The following is a 16,918-nucleotide window of genomic DNA, read 5'->3' on the forward strand; positions in this document are numbered from 1 at the left end:
TACTGTGCTGCCACAGCACAAACTATACTTAAGATGGAGTTCTGTTGCTATATTTATTACAAGCCCAGTAAAAAAGGCTTTACAGAAAATATTAAATCCATTTTGAAATAAATCACTTTCTCCCCTTCGCTAACCAAGGGCTAATGGTTGTGTGTTCTGCTACGTGGCTGAGCTGTGGTGTTACTTTGCTTGCTTCTGGAATTGTCCAGGAAACTTGCGACTTCAAGCAAATAAAAGCTTAAAAAAGCTAAATCATGTGTTATTCAACCAATATTATGTGATCTTCACTTACAGGATAGCGTTTTTCAGGAGCCAGAAAACATAAGGAGAGTGAAATTAGTAGCTTGCTATTAAATGGATTGGTTTATGCTGCATGTTGTAAACTGTTTAACTCTAGTAAATGTTCAAATGTTCACTGATAGCGTGTGCGTACCTGCATTTGTGGGGAGGGAGAGAGAATGCGTGTGAGCTGATGTTTTTAAGACTTGACCAAGGCTTGGCCAAAGTGGGCTAAAGTAGGTTGACTTGGGGTAGACTTTCAGAGGTGTAGCATAAAGCTTATCATTAGCACCTAGGCCATGTGTTGATTACTGGAGACTTGGAATGTCTTATGTTGTATGGGAACATCTTTTAAGTTTTTTCCTTAGAAAGATAACATCATAATCTCTTATAATTTTTCAGAAACAATTGAACGCTTGTCATTGTACCTTCACTCGCATGTACTTTGCATTTAGTGTGAAGTGGTAAACAAAGAGCTTTACAATGAACAAGCTTACTGAGATGCAGTACCTACAACAGCTGTAATATCTCAGATTTCGTATTATATTAGATCTCATTCCAATCTGCATCTCTAGACTTTGTTTCTATGCAAGTTATCTTAATGCTCCTCAGTTTGACTGAGATGCTGTCTTCATACTAAGTTTTTCAGGAAACTTCTAGTAGATCTGTATAGTGCTTCCAGACTTATTTTAATACTCTCTTTTATCAAGGGTCATGATCAGAGTTCTACTCTTGCCCAGCACTCTGTTGAATTGACACTACCCAATCACCACCCATTTCACAGAGATTTACTTCGATATGCTAAGCTGATGGAGTGGCTTAAGAACACAGATTATGGAAAATACGAAGGGCTAACGAAGGTATGTGAAGTGCTCAAATGATGCTAGAGAATGTATGTAACATACTTTTTTTGAGAGTCAAAAGAATTGCCCACGCATGTGCGTGTGTCCCTTAATATTCCCTTATACTAAATTTAATTCAATGCTCTTCATCCTCTTTGGAATAGGAAACTTCACCTTTTTTTTTTTTTTGGTATTTGTTGCATCCTGTGGGTTTTTTTTCCTTCAAGTTTCTGTGTCTCTGTTCTGAAGTCTCATAAGATATAAATATTAATGTAAAATAAGTTTGCCATTTTACAGTCTCGTAAGAAAAGCAATTAAGCTATTTCATCTTGATGTACTTATTGCCTGCGTAACATATTTGTTTCAATGACCTTCATTTCACTTGGAAATATCAAAAGCTTCAGCAGACTTCTGCAAATAGATGAAATAGAAACACTGGCTTTGTGTGTGTATATATATATATACACATATATATATATATATATATATATATATAAAAAAACCTTTTAACTGTCTTGTTCAAAATGGACATGGAGTGAAAAAGTTACTATAGAAGTGTAGAAAATGTTTAGATAGAAGCCAAGGGAAAGTTAGCCCTTACAGACCAAGTGATCTTTTTTTATTAAAGTACTGTCATTCTTAAAACTCAGCCAGAGAAGATTTAAATTAAACTCTTAAAATGGCTTTGAAGTAGTTTTCTTCTGCCTCCAGTGAAGGCAAATAATTGGTGAATGACTGATGTCTTTGTTACCTTTATAATAAAAAATTAAGAGAATTAAATATTTATGAATTATGTGTGCTAAGTAACAAAAGTTTGAAGAACACAGGAAAAATATTACTGGGTGATCCTTGATTAAAAAAATATTCTGTAACTTTTGTTCTAAAAATCTAAACAAACCAGATAATTTTCAAACTTAGTTGCCCTTCTAAAATTTGAGCTTATTTTTGGCAGTGTTGCAAACAAACTATTTTGAGATCGACTGAATCTTGTAGTAAGTAGGCACACGGAGCTTGTGCCTCCCAAAGTTTTCTGCTCTTTTGTTTTCTTTCTGAGAACAGTAATAAAGAGTCATGTACTCAGGAAGATGTGTAGGACTGGCATCCTGTTTGCCTTTTTCGACCATTGTAAGAGTCTGGTAAAAGAGGCTACAGAGAATGGTGCTGAATTCTGTCTGTTCTACCCTTGAACTTTATGATGCTCTGCTACTAGTAATCCTACTTGTATGTACCAACTTGCTTATCTTTCCTCATGGAGGAGAAGTAGTAGTGTCTGTTGTTCAGCGAACTCACTAGGAGAATGAAAATAACCTGCTTAAATGTCATGAATACATTTTTGTCTATGCTACTTTGTTTTTTAGTAGAACTTATATACTTGCTGGTTTCTAAGAACTATTTAAGATAACAAAGTCAATATGTATACCTGTTAACTGGTTTACATTTTTCTCTTAAGAATTATATGGATTATTTATCACGACTGTATGAAAGGGAAATAAAAGATTTCTTTGAAGTTGCCAAGATCAAGATGACAGGCACAACCAGAGAAGGAAAAAAGTTTGGTAAGCTTTCAGGGGGCATGTATCTTTGAATCTTACTATCTGCTAATGAAATACTACAGTACCTAGAGCCAATTTTATAGTGGTGTAAAATTGTTTACTTTTGGTAAGGTAGAAGAAGTTGGATGAAAAATACAATTGGTGAACTTCTGACTTCCACGAGGCTGAAGTAGCCCAACTGAAATCTGTGACACTGGTCAAGGCAGAAAGATAAAATACAATATTTGTCAGATTTTCAAGTCTACACTCACTTTTTAACAAACTACCAGCCATATTTTATTACATGGACTATCTCCCTTTATTAGTAGAACAGATTTGACAAATCAACTTTTGTAATTCAAGCAAGGTTGAGCAGCACGTGTGTGTTGTTTCTGCTGTCGTTTTTGCTTTTAATAAGTTTTGAATGGATTTTGAAGAAGCTAGTTTTAATACTAATTCTGCCTAAGGAAACCTGTCAATTTCATTATCTTTTCAGTGGGAATTACCTATAGTCTGAGACCAGATTTCATACTTCGTTAACTTGTAGGTCTTTCTGTTTAAGTGAGTATGTACTCCTGCTAGGGTTAAATAGCCTAGTGTAAGAATGGTAATGAAGCTTTAAAAAAAAGAATTTAAATACTTAGAAAGCAACAGTGTTACAGGTGCATTTATATATTGGCTATTCTATATTTCAAACTGCTTGGTTTCAAAACATGCTTAAAACGTATGTATTTGCCACAGTTCACCAGTTTCTAAATTCTAAATTCAGAAATGATTTACGGCTTTAACTAGTGAGTTCTGCCAAGACTATTTTGGGTCCTGAACTTAAGCTTTGGAGTTTGATGGTAGAGAACAAAAAAAAAGAAATGAAAGGAAGAAAGCAGGAGAGTGGTGAGGCTTGACTGAGGGAGGGGAAGCTGGAAAGATATATCTTAGCAAGCTGTTGGACAGCAAGTGGTGCCATAATGTATCGTTGTCAGAACAGATAAATTCATGAATCTTGAAAAGCTGTCTTACTGCAGGGAAAAAAAACCACTTTATCCTAATAGAAATTCATTTCTAAAATAGTCTATAAACACTTTGTCTTGGCACTTCTTTTTGATCTGCAGTTATGAGGAGACAGTTTTGGTAGCAACTTCCTAACTTCTGTAAATGTTAGGGAGTGATCAGGCATTTTGGAGAAAAGAGGTCCTTCAGTGCACCAGCATAAGAGCTGCACCTTGAGAAGGCTTCTGTTGTGTATATGTGCAAATGTAGCTATTTTGTAACCGCTTATAATGATGTGTAATTTCAAAGGCTTCTATGTTGAAGATAGTGGCTGTACTATTACTAGTTGTTCATTAATTCAAAATACATCACTTCTTAATAGTAAACTTATTTGAGGAATAGTGTAGATGCATAATGCCCCAGTTGTATGCAGACACTAAAGATGACCTGTTTCCAAGCTGTGTTGGTGTGTGTTCTTGCCTTTTTTTTGTGCTTTGGGAATAGCACTGCTATTTGAATGCCCTAAATGCAGAGGCAATGCTGGGAGAATTCTGGCATTCTGTGCTACTGCAAGGTTCTTTGTCTGCATTTTTATGGCAAAAAAAAATCTGGGTCGTGAGCATTCACACTTGTCTTAAGTAGTTTGTTGTTTGTTTTTTTTTTCTCTTCTTTTCTGATGAAGCCAAGACTTTGATACTTAAATACCATAAAAATCAATGTGGGAAAGAGTACTACTACTGCCATATTTTTATATGCTGTGGTTTCTTGAAAGCCACTGTGGTTCCCCCGATTGTCCAGGGCCTGATCTTTGCCTGCAGTTCTTCACATTCTCTAATACAGTCCCATGCATTTGGAAATTGAGGATGATGAAGAAGTGGGACCAATGCATGACAGATGTATACGCCAAATAGATCAGGCCTAAACCTTTTTATTTAAAAACTGCCAAAATCTCCAAGATCAAAAAACCAGGCTGCAATTTTTTGCAGTTGGACATTGTAACTGTAAGTAGTGTTGCCTACTTGAGAACATCTGGTATTTAAGACATGTTTGTGGCATTTGGAAGTATTTACTCATTCTATTACAGTAGGTTCTGCTTGCCTGCTCCATTTTGGGCAGCTTGTAGCATCCATCTTCATCAGTATCTTCTTAATATCACATACTGCTTTTAGTGTATGTATGCAAATGGCTTTTACTGGTTAGGGATTCTCTATTTACTGCAGATGCCCATTTACCCTAAATTTCACATTGAAGTCCACTTGAGGAAACTGTTTTATTCTGCAAAAACCAGGAAAAATAAAAACCACCTTGTAAATTTTTTTTTCCTATGTATTTATTGTTTTCATCCTCTCCAAATTTGCAGTCATCATTTTTTGGTGCAGCATGAATACAAAAAATGTATTCTTTATGTAAACATCCTGATTTGCGAACCACAGAAAGGATTAGCCAGTCTGTCAATGCAAATGATTTTGCAGTATTGGTGCGTGTTTTTTAAATTGAAGAGGTGGCCAATATATCTGACTCAGTACAGAATTACGTAAGTACATCTTAATTTCATGTCTGTTATCGATATGATGATAGATTTTTTGGAAACTGAGTCTTTTGCAATATTAACTTTGACAAACAGAGCCCTAATTTAATGGACTTCTCAATTTGGGAGGACTCTAAATATGTTACCAAAAATGTTCTTTGAACATACTATGTAAGTCAAAGCCAAGTTTACTACCTAGAAACTTACTTTGTTTTCCGTGTAGCTTAGACACTGAATTTCTGGAATAGTACCTCTCCAACTAAATGTGTTTGCCATGTAGTTACTTGCTGCTTATAGTTCTCTGCATGTTTCTTTCCAGTTAGAGCTTAACTTGCATTTGTGCATGGTTTGTGCAAACTGCATTTTAACTTGTCTTTGTCTTTGATGCTTGCAACCTAATCCATCCCAGCTACACTGCCTCGAAAAGAAAGTGCTGTCAAACAGGAAACTGAGAGTGAGTATAACTAGTTGCATTAGTTGGTATTGTCAATGCATGTGTGTCAATGTAAAGATGTAGTGCTGCATTGTGGAAAATCTACTTAACACTGAAGCACTCCATTCAGAATGAAATAAGCATTAGCAGAATCTTGTTTTTGAAAAGCAAAAATGAAGCATGGCTAAAATGGCCCAGTGTAGAAGTAGAGGAGGTTTGCAGGTTAAAGCAACAACTTTTGGTTTCCCCACGCCACTGGCTGATACAAAATATGTCTCTGCCTAAGAGCTTGTCCTAGTTTTTTAACTCTTCCAATAGGTTGAGGTGACAACTTTTATTAGATCTATAGACTTTGTCTTGTGTCCCTAGGTCAGATGCCAACATAGCAGTTAAAGGAAAGGGTTGCTTTTAAGTTTCTTTATGGTTGAGATGTCAAAAGTTTACATGAGGGTCAAAATATTGATGATTTCTTGGTCTTGTTACTAGATTTCCCCATCCTGTTCCAACATTTCTGAAAAATTGGGAAAAAAAAATAAAATGCTCCTCACCTAGGAGAAGGCCCCAGAATATCAGGAATAAGTATCCGTATGTTAATCATGATCAAAAGGAGGGGAGAACATTAACAATAGGGTTACTATAGGATTGTAGGTCCAGCAAAATAGCTGGAGCAAGCCATGTAGACAAAAAGATGTTAACAGCAGAAAGAACAAAAAGTGTCTTGGTGTATATAAAGCTCTTTAATATTTTCAATCCTGTGAATTAATTCTTCTGCTTCTGGCAGCCTTTGCCCAAAGTACATTCACAAAGATCATAACTGGTCTTTGCTTTCAAGTTCTCAAGGAGAATATCTATCCCAGTGTTCCTGGATTTCAAAGCTTTGTGCCTTTTATACCTTTTCCCATACTTCACAATGAGAGCTTATGTATCTACATTGTAGTTTGAAATTTGCTGAGATATTTCATTTACCTTGTCAGGAGAAAATAATGTCTTTATGGTAAAAGCATTTGCAGCTTAGACAAAAATGGAGTTGTTTGATTTTAATGTAGGACTACTAGCAACTCTTAATCTCCTGCATTCTGTAACGGAACTGCTCTTGAACGTTTTATCCTGCCTTTGCTTCCCTCCTTCATAGTGTCTATTCCACAGGTCTTCATGGAAGTTCTGGAAAATTGACTGGGTCTACTTCCAGCCTAAATAAACTCTCTGTTCAGAGTTCGGGAAACCGTAGGTCTCAGTCATCCTCACTGTTGGATATGGGAAACATGTCTGCCTCTGACCTTGATGTGGCCGATAGAACAAAATTTGACAAGGTAGGGCAAAATGTTGCATAGAATTTTTGTCAGGTTTTGTATTAGAAGTGTTGTCCCATATGCAGGCTCGTTGCCTGGTGCATGGTGCCAATACACACCAAGTCAAGGTACTTCTGTTCTTTTATCCTAGTTTGCAGAAAGTAGGAGCTAGGCATTTCACCAAGACAGAAGCGTCTTGCCAATCTTTGTATAAAAATCTGTACTGTTTAAATTTTAAAACATGTAAATTTCAAATTCTGTATGCACTACACATCTAAAAAAGGCAGTTTCTAAGAAATATGTAGATCAGAGTATTATTCTCTCATTATAAGATTCCAGGTATTTTATATGCTGCATGTGATCTTTAAAGCGTACAATACGGTCTAATAATTTTAGGCCAAATACACATTTTTAAGCAAATAGGAACTGAACTGATGGATTCTCCAACTGATTTTATTTTTCTCCATACAGATGTTCGTGTGTTCTGTTGCATTTTGCCACTATATTACCAAAAGTGAAAGATAAGAAAGCATAATCTTCTTTTAGCCAGGACTTGATCATGGCCCCTTGCTCAGTCTTTTTCTGGGAGGAAATATTGTATGAAACAATTAAGTTATTACACATCTGTATCAGCAACTTCTCTAGCATTCAAATGATAGCTTTTTTAAAAACAACTTTATACCAGTACAGGTATTGTGCTAATTCTTTCAACTTCTGACTTTTATCTCACACCCATAGGGAACACATGACTGTGACTATAAATACTTGTGGAATAAATTTTGTGTGGTGTAAAGATGACAGATTAGAAGCATGTCTAACACCTGACTTACAATTTCAGTAGCTTGTATTAATAAACTTCAATTACTTTAATGAATTATTGCCAAAATACTGTTTCATTTTAGATTAAATCTAAAAATTGTGATGAATGCTTCTGTTTCAGTGCAAAACTTGCTGTTGGTTTATGTAGCAGAGATATATGGAAAATTTTTCTACTGGGCAGTTATCTTCTTACATACACAGTTTACCTGTTTTTCTTCCCTGAGGCTTTGTATTTTGTCTTCTTCCTCTCAGGAACCCAGGCAGAAAAGAGGGTGGCAGAACCAGTGATTTACTGGTAAAATGTGAATGTTTTCATTATAGCACATAAGTCCTTCCTCAGGCTGTGGCTAGAAAACTTTTAGTTGTGGAAAAACATAGATTGTTCTTTTCTTACCTGTGTTATATGTATGAGATGGGACTATGTTGAAGATGCAGATACAAGTACAAACTGTTACCATTTCTATTAAGTAGAAATTAGTCTTGTAAAGCTTACTGAAGATAGAAAATATATCGTCTAAGGCAACAAACAGTTAAAATTAGTATTACTAACTGTTCATATTATTTGGTGTGTTGATAAAATATTTGGCTTTCTTTAGATTTTTGAGCAAGTATTAAGTGAACTAGAGCCTCTGTGTCTGGCAGAACAGGACTTCATTAGTAAATTTTTCAAACTGCAGCAACATCAGAGCATCTCAGGAACAGCAATGGTATGACTCTTATTTGTTACTTCGGTGGCAGAGTAATCCATCAGGCCTCATAAAAGACCTGTTTAAAAGATAACTCCTGAATTTATCTGGCAGTTATGTGATCCGCGTGATCAGTAACTTGTTCTTCTCCATTAGCTGGCAGAATCTTTTATTTTTGGCTGACCAGTACAAAATTTATTAAAGAAGGACTGACATGTTTATTTTGCCATGGCTTTGTTTCCTCCTAAGATCACAGTAAACACTTCATCATGCTATGTAGGAATGCAGTGGGTAGTAATTGTGGATAGAGTCAGATTTGGTGGAACACAACCATAAAAATACCAGAACCTTGCAAATCCCTGTAATTGCTACTTGTGGAATGGGGGCTGATAATTATGTTGATTTTGTCAGATATACTTATCACTTAAATATAGAATTGGAGACAAGCTTTTAGTTTCCTTTATATACATTTGTTCTTCTTACAGAATGAAGGGGAGGAAATGGATGGAGGAACTTCATCTCGTTCATACACTTCTGGTGTTCCACAAACAATACTGTCCGAGTATGTGCTGCTGCAATTTGTTAGTAATTCTTGAGCCTACATGTGTATTTATTTCGCGCATAAAAGTTTTTTCTCTGTAATCGAAATTGTTCCCTTCTAGTGAAAGTTAGTAGTGAACTCTTAATGTGTGCCCAGACACTGAATGTGGCAGTAAATTTAAAAAGTTGCATAGATGGATGTTTCTGTCTGTAGTCTTATAAAAAAGGCACTTAATTCTCTAATAGCTTGCAAAGTGAAACTAGGCATTGTAATATGTAAAATGTGCTTTGGAAAATATGCTTAGCAAAGTTGTGAGTTTGTGTGTGTGGCAACTTCCACACAGAAAACACTTTTTTATAATATTTTATACTTGGGATTATTGATTTTTACTGTGTGGCATTAGCATTTTCTCTCTTAGCAGTATTCTGAAAATCATGAGACTTGTTGAATTCAAATGAGACTACTATAGCAATAAATAAATTTATCCTCAAAATGTTAGCAAAGAGTGTAACATAGCCTCATAAACTGTCAAAGTAATATTTTTATCTTATGCATTTTTAATAGGAAGGACATGATCCGACAAATGATGACAAAAATATTTCGTTGTATTGAACCTGAGCTGAATAATCTTATAGCACTGGGGGACAAAATCGATAGCTTTAACTCACTTTATATGTTAGTTAAGATGAGTCATCATGTATGGACAGCACAAAATGTGGACCCAGCTTCCTTTCTCAGCACAACACTTGGAAATGTTTTGGTGACTGTCAAAAGGAACTTTGATAAATGCATTGTAAGTCTTTTAGTTATTTTAAGCTAACTATAATATTACAGGAAACTTACTTCTACCCAGTTAATTTTCCTTTCCTTATAGCTCAATTTTTGCTTTTAATTTGAAGTGAAAATGAGTAACTGTATTGCTCTTCTACTGGCTAAATCTTAAAAAAAGATAAACTAATGGATGGTTGTATTTCTTCTTTCTCTCCATTCCAGTTTCCTTCAATAATTAGCTATATATGACCACTTATTCAATGCTGTGAGGTAGCTGACAATTTATTTATTTAAACAAACTGAAGTAAATAAACTTCAGTTTATTTACTGAAGTCAGTCAAATAAACTGCTGGTCTGTGCCTTTTTTTACTTTCCAAAACAAACCATCGCAAACTTAGGAGGATTTTGCTTTCCCCTTTGAGCATAATATGCCAGATAGACATCTCTTCCATGTGTTCAGTTACTTCTGTCTAACCTCTAACAAAAACTTGGTTTAAACAAAAAGGTAAATCTTTTGGCAGCAGAGGCAGCTTCCACTGTCAGAAACTTCTTTTTGCTAACACGGTATGACCATTATATGAAATATGGCAAGTTCAGTGAAAATGTAGCTGCTGGTATAACTTCTTTTTGTATATCTTTCTGTTATAAATGTAATTTGACTCTAGGCCACCAGAGTAAGACTGACCATTCTTGATCAGTTCAATGCTTAAAATATTTTGATGCTTATTTGTATTATACTGAAATTTTATTTCAGTAGAAGATTAAAGAAACTTCTTGTAGCAGAAGGAATTGTTAGCGTGGCTGAATCAGAAAACCGAAGTTCCTTGTTAGACTATAAAATGAAAATGTGTAATTGTTCCTGGTGGATAAGTTTGGGTTTTTTGGTTTTTTGGATTCTTTTTTCCTTAATACTATGTAGACAAAGGAGAAGAAAATCCAGAAGATTTTGCTTGCCCATCTTCACTTTTTCTTTCCAGTTATTTCTTAGGAAATTTTTGAGGGTAAAAAGGGAGAGAGACTGAGTAGATGTATTAATTGAAATATAAAATTATTTCTGTGTTTGAATAAGTGTCATTTTTTTCAGTATGTCTGCATTTTTCTTTTACAAGTTGCTGTATAGTCTGGAGTCATATTAGAGTCTAACATCTGTTCCTCTTTTAAATTTAAGAGCAATCAAATGAAGCAGATGGATGAAGTAAAAATCTCAAAGAAGAGTAAAGTTGGGATCCTTCCATTTGTTGCTGAATTTGAAGAGTTTGCAGCCCTCGCTGAATCGATTTTCAAAAACGCAGAACGACGAGGAGATCTCGATAAAGCATACATAAAACTTATTAGAGCTGTTTTTGTCAGTGGTAGGTCTTTTGAGGTTGTCATAGTAACTAAAGTGATTGCTTCCTCCAAAGTGTATATAGTTTTGCACAAGTTACAGGTTTTTCTTTTTAAGACTTTCTATTGCAAGCCGTGTGACTGATACATATGCTGAAATATTTATTATCTCTGTTATTTGTAGAACACATAAAAGCCTCTGATCATAATATGCTTTTTAAGAGCAAACTGTAGATGCTTCCCTTTGTACACACATGTAAAGTAACTTTACATTATGACAGAGGGAAGTGGAGGGAGAGAGGAGATTGCAGCAACGTGGCACACTCAATCTGAAGTAGTTTCCTGTCTTTTGCCCCAAGTGTAGCTTAAATGAGTTGATCAATCTGCATGGGATCCCTGGCATTTGGTCCTAATACCATTCATCTTCACAGCCTTGTGAAGTGCAGGACACTTGAGTTCTGGCTATGAACGTGACCTTTCCTTGGCACGTTAAGTCCTTTGTGTCCTAGCTTGATACAGCAGGTCTCTCCAGTCCTTCCTGTCACCAGCAATAGTCTGAAAAGCAGCAACACCTTTGTTCCACTGGTTTTATTTAGCTTTAAAAAAAAGAAGGGGGAGAGAAAAGGGGCAGATATATGCAAGCCAATGACCTCTGGAAAAATTTTCCTTCCTTTATTTTAAAATGGTGGGATGGGTAACAGGTTAAAACTTAACGTGTTAGATCTTAAGCAGGGGTTAGATTGGATATAAGGAGGAAATTCTTTCTTGTTAGGGTGGTGAGGCACTGGAATAGGTTGCCCAGGGAGGTTGTGAATGCTCCATCCCTGGCAGTGTTCAAGACCAGGTTGGACGAGGCCTTGGGTGATGTGGTTTAGTGTGAGGGGGGGTTGGAACCTGATGATCTTAAGGTCCTTTCCAACCCTAACTATTCTATGATTCTGTGATTCATTTACCTCTGCATTTACCTGCAAACTTTCAAACACTTCTACCTATAGTAAGTGTTGTCCTCCTGGTATTGTTATCTATTTTGCTTCCTTTTACTTTCAGTTGAGAAAGTAGCCAATGAAAGTCAGAAAACACCCAGAGATGTGGTCATGATGGAGAACTTCCATCATATTTTTGCAACACTTTCCCGCTTGAAAATTTCTTGCCTTGAGGCTGAGAAAAAAGAAGCCAAACAGAAATACACTGATCATCTTCAGTCCTATGTAATCTACTCACTTGGGCAGCCTCTTGAGAAATTAAATGTAAGTATGCTTGAGTTTATATACATTTAAGTGGTACAGGGTAGTCTTTCTCAAGTGTTTAGTTTGCACTATCCGATCTCTCTATCACTATCATAATCTCTGTTATTTTAGCTTTAAGCATGCCTGGCAGTAGTACTCATAAGGGTAACAGTCTCAGATGAAAATAACCAAATTTTTCATGGCAGTTAGTAGAACTGACAAAACCTTAGTGTTGTCTTTAGCAAGTGGTTTAGAGGTAGGAAAAAGAGAAGGGAAAAGTAATTGGGAGCTTTGGGATAAATTTCCCCACCTCAGCTGCAAAGAAAATTGCTCTAGTTTCTAAACTGTTCAACAATAAGAAAAGTTTTAGAGAAGTTTGGTATGTCTGAAGCTAAACTAAGAGTTAAAGTCAGTGCTGACTTGGGATCGGATGTAGTTCTGCCCACCGAAATTTTCCCACTGTTCATTGCTTTTTCTATAAGCAGTATATCAGCCATTCATTTTCTGAAAAGTCTAAGATGTATTCTCTTTCTGAAAATTAAAATGCTTCCCACTTTTGCGTTGACTGACCAGCACCTAAGCTGCCATGTAATAACTGCTTTCTTGTTCCCCTCTCCCCAAGCAGGACAGGAGAAAGAATAGGAAGAGCAGAAGTGAGAAAACTAGGGGGTGGAGATAAAGACAGTTTAATCAGTGGATAGATAGAGAGTAGGGAAAATATTAAATAAGTGGTACAAAGGCAGTCATTCATTCCTCCTCCAAGCAGACTGATGCACAACCTATTTCTGAGCAACAACTGCTTTTGAAGACAAACATCATCCCTGCCCCCTCCTTTAACCCTAATTTTTACAGATGAGCATGTTGTTACATGCTAAGGAATACCCTTTTGGCCAGGTTTGACCTGCCCAGCAATAACCAAGAAACACTGGTGCGTTACTAGCTCTGTTTTACACACACATCCAAAATACAGCACCATGTGGGCTGCTGTTAAGAAAGTTAACTCCTTTCTGGCCAGACCATTTGAAGCAGTTGTACTGTGTTTCAACAGTTGCATTGTTTCAAATGAAGTTGTGGCTCTACATGTGTGTTCATAGGCACACTTCCCTCCATTTTTATTATGTTGAGCCAGCAGGTGAGGGGCAGTGAGAAGAGAGGGCAATTACAAACAAATGCTGCTGAGAAATTCATATTTAGGTGCTTAACTCAATTTATCCAAAAGAGCCACTATTTTCCCAGGCTATAGCCTCATTAATTGTGGATTTTGAGGCTGCTTCAGTATTTCTCACAAGGTTGCAAAGAAAAGCTTGGTTGCTTCTAGAAATGATTAATTTTGGTTTTATGCTAGTACCTGTGAAGTGCTGTATTGTTGTGCTCTGCTTTAATGCTTATAGCTGAGCACTATTTCATGCCCAATTAAAAAATAAAAATGGTTGGAAACCACAACAGTTGTCAAGCAGAATCCAGACTTAACTATGCATATGCTTGTCAAATTATTAGTTCAGATTGTGATAATCATTAATGATATTATTGTTTGTTAGCATTTTTTTGAAGGTGTTGAAGCTCGTGTGGCACAAGGTATACGAGAAGAGGAAGTAAGTTATCAACTGGCTTTTAATAAGCAAGAGCTTCGTAAAGTTATAAAGGAATATCCTGGTAAGGAAGTGAAGAAGGGATTGGATAATCTCTACAAGAAAGTAGATAAACATCTCTGTGAAGAAGAAAACTTGCTTCAGGTAAAGTAAAACATGGCTTCAAAACCTTGTTTTTAAAAACGTTTGTTTACACACAGGCTCTTTATTATTGCTTTTCCATATGTATTCTGAGGAGTGCCTAGCTTCAGCATTAACTCTGAAAAAACACAAATTGTGAACAGAGTTTTTGCTAATCCCACTCTATTTGTTGTAACATTGATTTGAACTGTGGTGGTAGAATTCAGAATGAAACTTCCTTTGTGATTCTCTAGCTGACCATTAATGGGTGATCTCTGTTCTGAAAAAATATACTGGAAGTAGAGAGAACTCTATTTGAATGAACTATTAGCCTGATGGGAGATTTAGCTGGTACACTGTGGCAGAATATACTTTCATTTACATCTTTTTTCTGTGAGTTACATTATTTTTTTCTTACACTCTCTAAACTTTCTCACTATAGTAAATGGTAAGTAGGTTTAAGAGTTGAGTTTCTATCAACAGCTTTTTAAAGTCTGAAACATGAATTAGTAGCACTGTTCTGGTTTGGGGTATTTTTAAAGACAAAAGCAATACCGCTTTCAGGACAATTTCCTCATCTTCTTTAGCATTTCTGCTTTGCAAATTTGGTAGGAGTCATGTAAACATTAAAGATCTTAAGCTTAATGGGTGAAAAACTTTTTTTTTTCTTAATGTAGCAACTCAGTTCACTGAACTTTTGTTAGCAAGCTTTAGTTTTAAAATGACACCTGAACTGAGAATCAATTAATGAGGCAATGGTTTATAGTTCACATACAGTGTATTGTGCCGACATTTTGTTTGCTTGCTTTGGCAGGTTGTGTGGCATTCCATGCAAGATGAGTTTATACGGCAGTACAAGCACTTTGAAGGGCTAATAGCTCGCTGCTACCCTGGATCAGGAATTACTATGGAATTCACTATACAGGATATTTTAGACTACTGTTCTAGTATTGCACAGTCTCATTGAGCCCTCTAGAAAGGGAAAGAGAAGTGAGCTGAAATTGTGGCTGTATATTATAAGGGAATCAAACACTATAAATGCTGTTTGTTTTTAAAAGGTGTATGTGTAGTCAACTGCCATATATATATATCAAGTTACACTCCTGCTTCAAATGTCCTTCAGGGCAAAATGAAACCTTTAGGGATTTGTTCAAGTACTGTTTGGAAGCATTAATTCTGTGAAATGCTTTGGATGTAGTTTTTCCTTTCCCCTAATGTTCAGATACTTTTATTTATAATCCTTTCTCTTGTTAAAAGTAGTAAGCACTACCTTCACAGTATGCAAAAAAGATACTACTGTTTTCACTAATATTTTGTATCTTGAAAATCATGTCAGCATTAAAGACTGTCAAATCTTTTCCCTTCCTTGTTCTAGAAAGTATGAATGTGGAACTTTATGCGGTGGTAATACTGAATTCATGTTCTGATATGTAATGTGGCTATGGCTACAGGACTTAATTAAATGGTGTTCATCAGATTCTTTATTTCTGTGGAGTGTTATTTCAAAAAGGTGAAAAGGCAGAGTTATTTCCATTGTCTTGTCTCTGGGCATTGAAGTAGAATTGCGCTACTTCCCAACACATGGGTGGTGTTTTTTTTCCTTCATAGAACCATAGAATACTAGGTTGGAAGGGACCTCAAGGATCATCTGGTCCAACCTTTCTAGGCAAAGTATGACCTAGACATGATTTCCCAGCACTCTGTCCAGCCGAATCTTAAAAATGTCCCAACACTGAGGAGTCCACCATTTCCATGGAGAGATTATTCCAATGGCTGATTGTTCTCATTGTGAAAAATCTTCCTCTAGTGTCCAACTGGAATTTCCCCAGGAGTAACTTTGCCCATTGTCCCTCCTTATAAAAAGACAGTCTCCATCTTCTTTGGAGACACACTTTAAATACTGGAATAGTATTTAAGCTGCTTTTAAGCTGCCTTTTATCAAGGCTGAACAAACCCAGTTCTCTCAGCCTCCCCTCCCAGGCTTCCCAGTGTTTTGGTGATCTTTGTGGTCTTTCTCTGGACCTCCACCAGCCTGTTGATATCTTTTTTTTTTTGTACAGCAGGGAACAAAACAGTACAGCTTTCCAGGTGTGGCCTGACCAGTGCTGTGCGGGATGACATCTTTATCTCTGCTGGTGATGCCCTTGTTAATGTAAACCCAGCATCCTGCTGGCTTTCTCTGCAGCACACTGTTCATTCATTTTGCTGCTTGTCCACCAAGGACCCCCAGGTGCCTTTCCACAGAGCTGCTGCCCAGGCAGGTAGATCCCAGGTTTTGCTGCACTCTGGGATTGTGCTTACTGAGGTGCAAGACCTTGCATTTCTCCTTGCTGAACTGCATAAGGTTCCTATTACCCCATGCTTCCACCTTCTTTCTAGGAAGCATGACGATGTAGCATCACTGTGCTCCCACCTCACTTAATCCTTTCCTCCCCCTGGAGCTTCAGCGGCCTGCGATTCAAGGCTTCGTTTTATCTGAGAAAACCGCCGCGTTGTTGGGAAGAGCTGAGGTGTGCACAGCACAGAAACACGTACAACAGGCACGATAAACCCGCGCACGCAGGGTCTCGGGAGGCATTAGCACGAATCAACCCCCGGCACCAGTACTTACAACGTTACAACCCTCAGCAGGAGCCACCACCTCACCCGCCGCCGCGCGGGGCGTCACCTCGCCCCTCCCCTCCCCTCCCCGCGAGGGCTGCCGGTCGCGCGGGGCTGGCGGTGGTTGGGCGGGCCTGCCGCGGGTGCGGGCGCGTGCCCCGTTGCTGAGGTGACGGGGCGGAAGCGGTGGCGGCTCCGCGCGCCATTTTCAAACGGGTGGCTCGGCCTAGTGGGGAGGGTGGGCGGGCCTGCACCGGGGGAGAGCGGGGGTCTGTAAGGGAAGGAGGCGAGGGTGTCTTCCGGCAGGACCGGGCACGGCCGCTGGAGCAGCCCCGAGGAAAGCGCGGCG

General features: G+C 37.5%; 1 protein-coding gene across 8 annotated transcripts in view; it reads left to right on the top strand.

Moving 5' to 3' along the window:
* EXOC1 (exocyst complex component 1) overlaps positions 1-15,445 on the top strand; it is a 37,872-nt gene extending 22,427 nt beyond the window's left edge. For 4 of the 8 annotated variants that reach the window (XM_061473005.1, XM_061473031.1, XM_061473012.1 and 1 more), the window contains 11 exons: positions 990-1,139; positions 2,572-2,677; positions 5,578-5,622; positions 6,748-6,911; positions 8,306-8,416; positions 8,881-8,957; positions 9,501-9,729; positions 10,876-11,059; positions 12,081-12,280; positions 13,798-13,992; positions 14,783-15,445. In XM_061473005.1, coding sequence (XP_061328989.1) covers positions 990-1,139; positions 2,572-2,677; positions 5,578-5,622; positions 6,748-6,911; positions 8,306-8,416; positions 8,881-8,957; positions 9,501-9,729; positions 10,876-11,059; positions 12,081-12,280; positions 13,798-13,992; positions 14,783-14,935 — 1,614 coding nt within the window. In that variant the 3' untranslated portion in view covers positions 14,936-15,445. The remainder of the gene's footprint in view (positions 1-989; positions 1,140-2,571; positions 2,678-5,577; positions 5,623-6,747; positions 6,912-8,305; positions 8,417-8,880; positions 8,958-9,500; positions 9,730-10,875; positions 11,060-12,080; positions 12,281-13,797; positions 13,993-14,782) is intronic. The other 4 variants (XM_061473021.1, XM_061473047.1, XM_061473065.1 and 1 more) reach the window with 2 other exon arrangements.
* Positions 15,446-16,918: the final 1,473 nt, after the last annotated feature.

The sequence above is a fragment of the Pezoporus flaviventris genome, unplaced genomic scaffold (genome assembly GCF_033815535.1).
Source record: "Pezoporus flaviventris isolate CSIRO_AGI_PZ_B2104156 unplaced genomic scaffold, CSIRO_AGI_Pfla_v1 ptg000002l, whole genome shotgun sequence".
Classification (NCBI taxonomy): domain Eukaryota; kingdom Metazoa; phylum Chordata; class Aves; order Psittaciformes; family Psittacidae; genus Pezoporus; species Pezoporus flaviventris.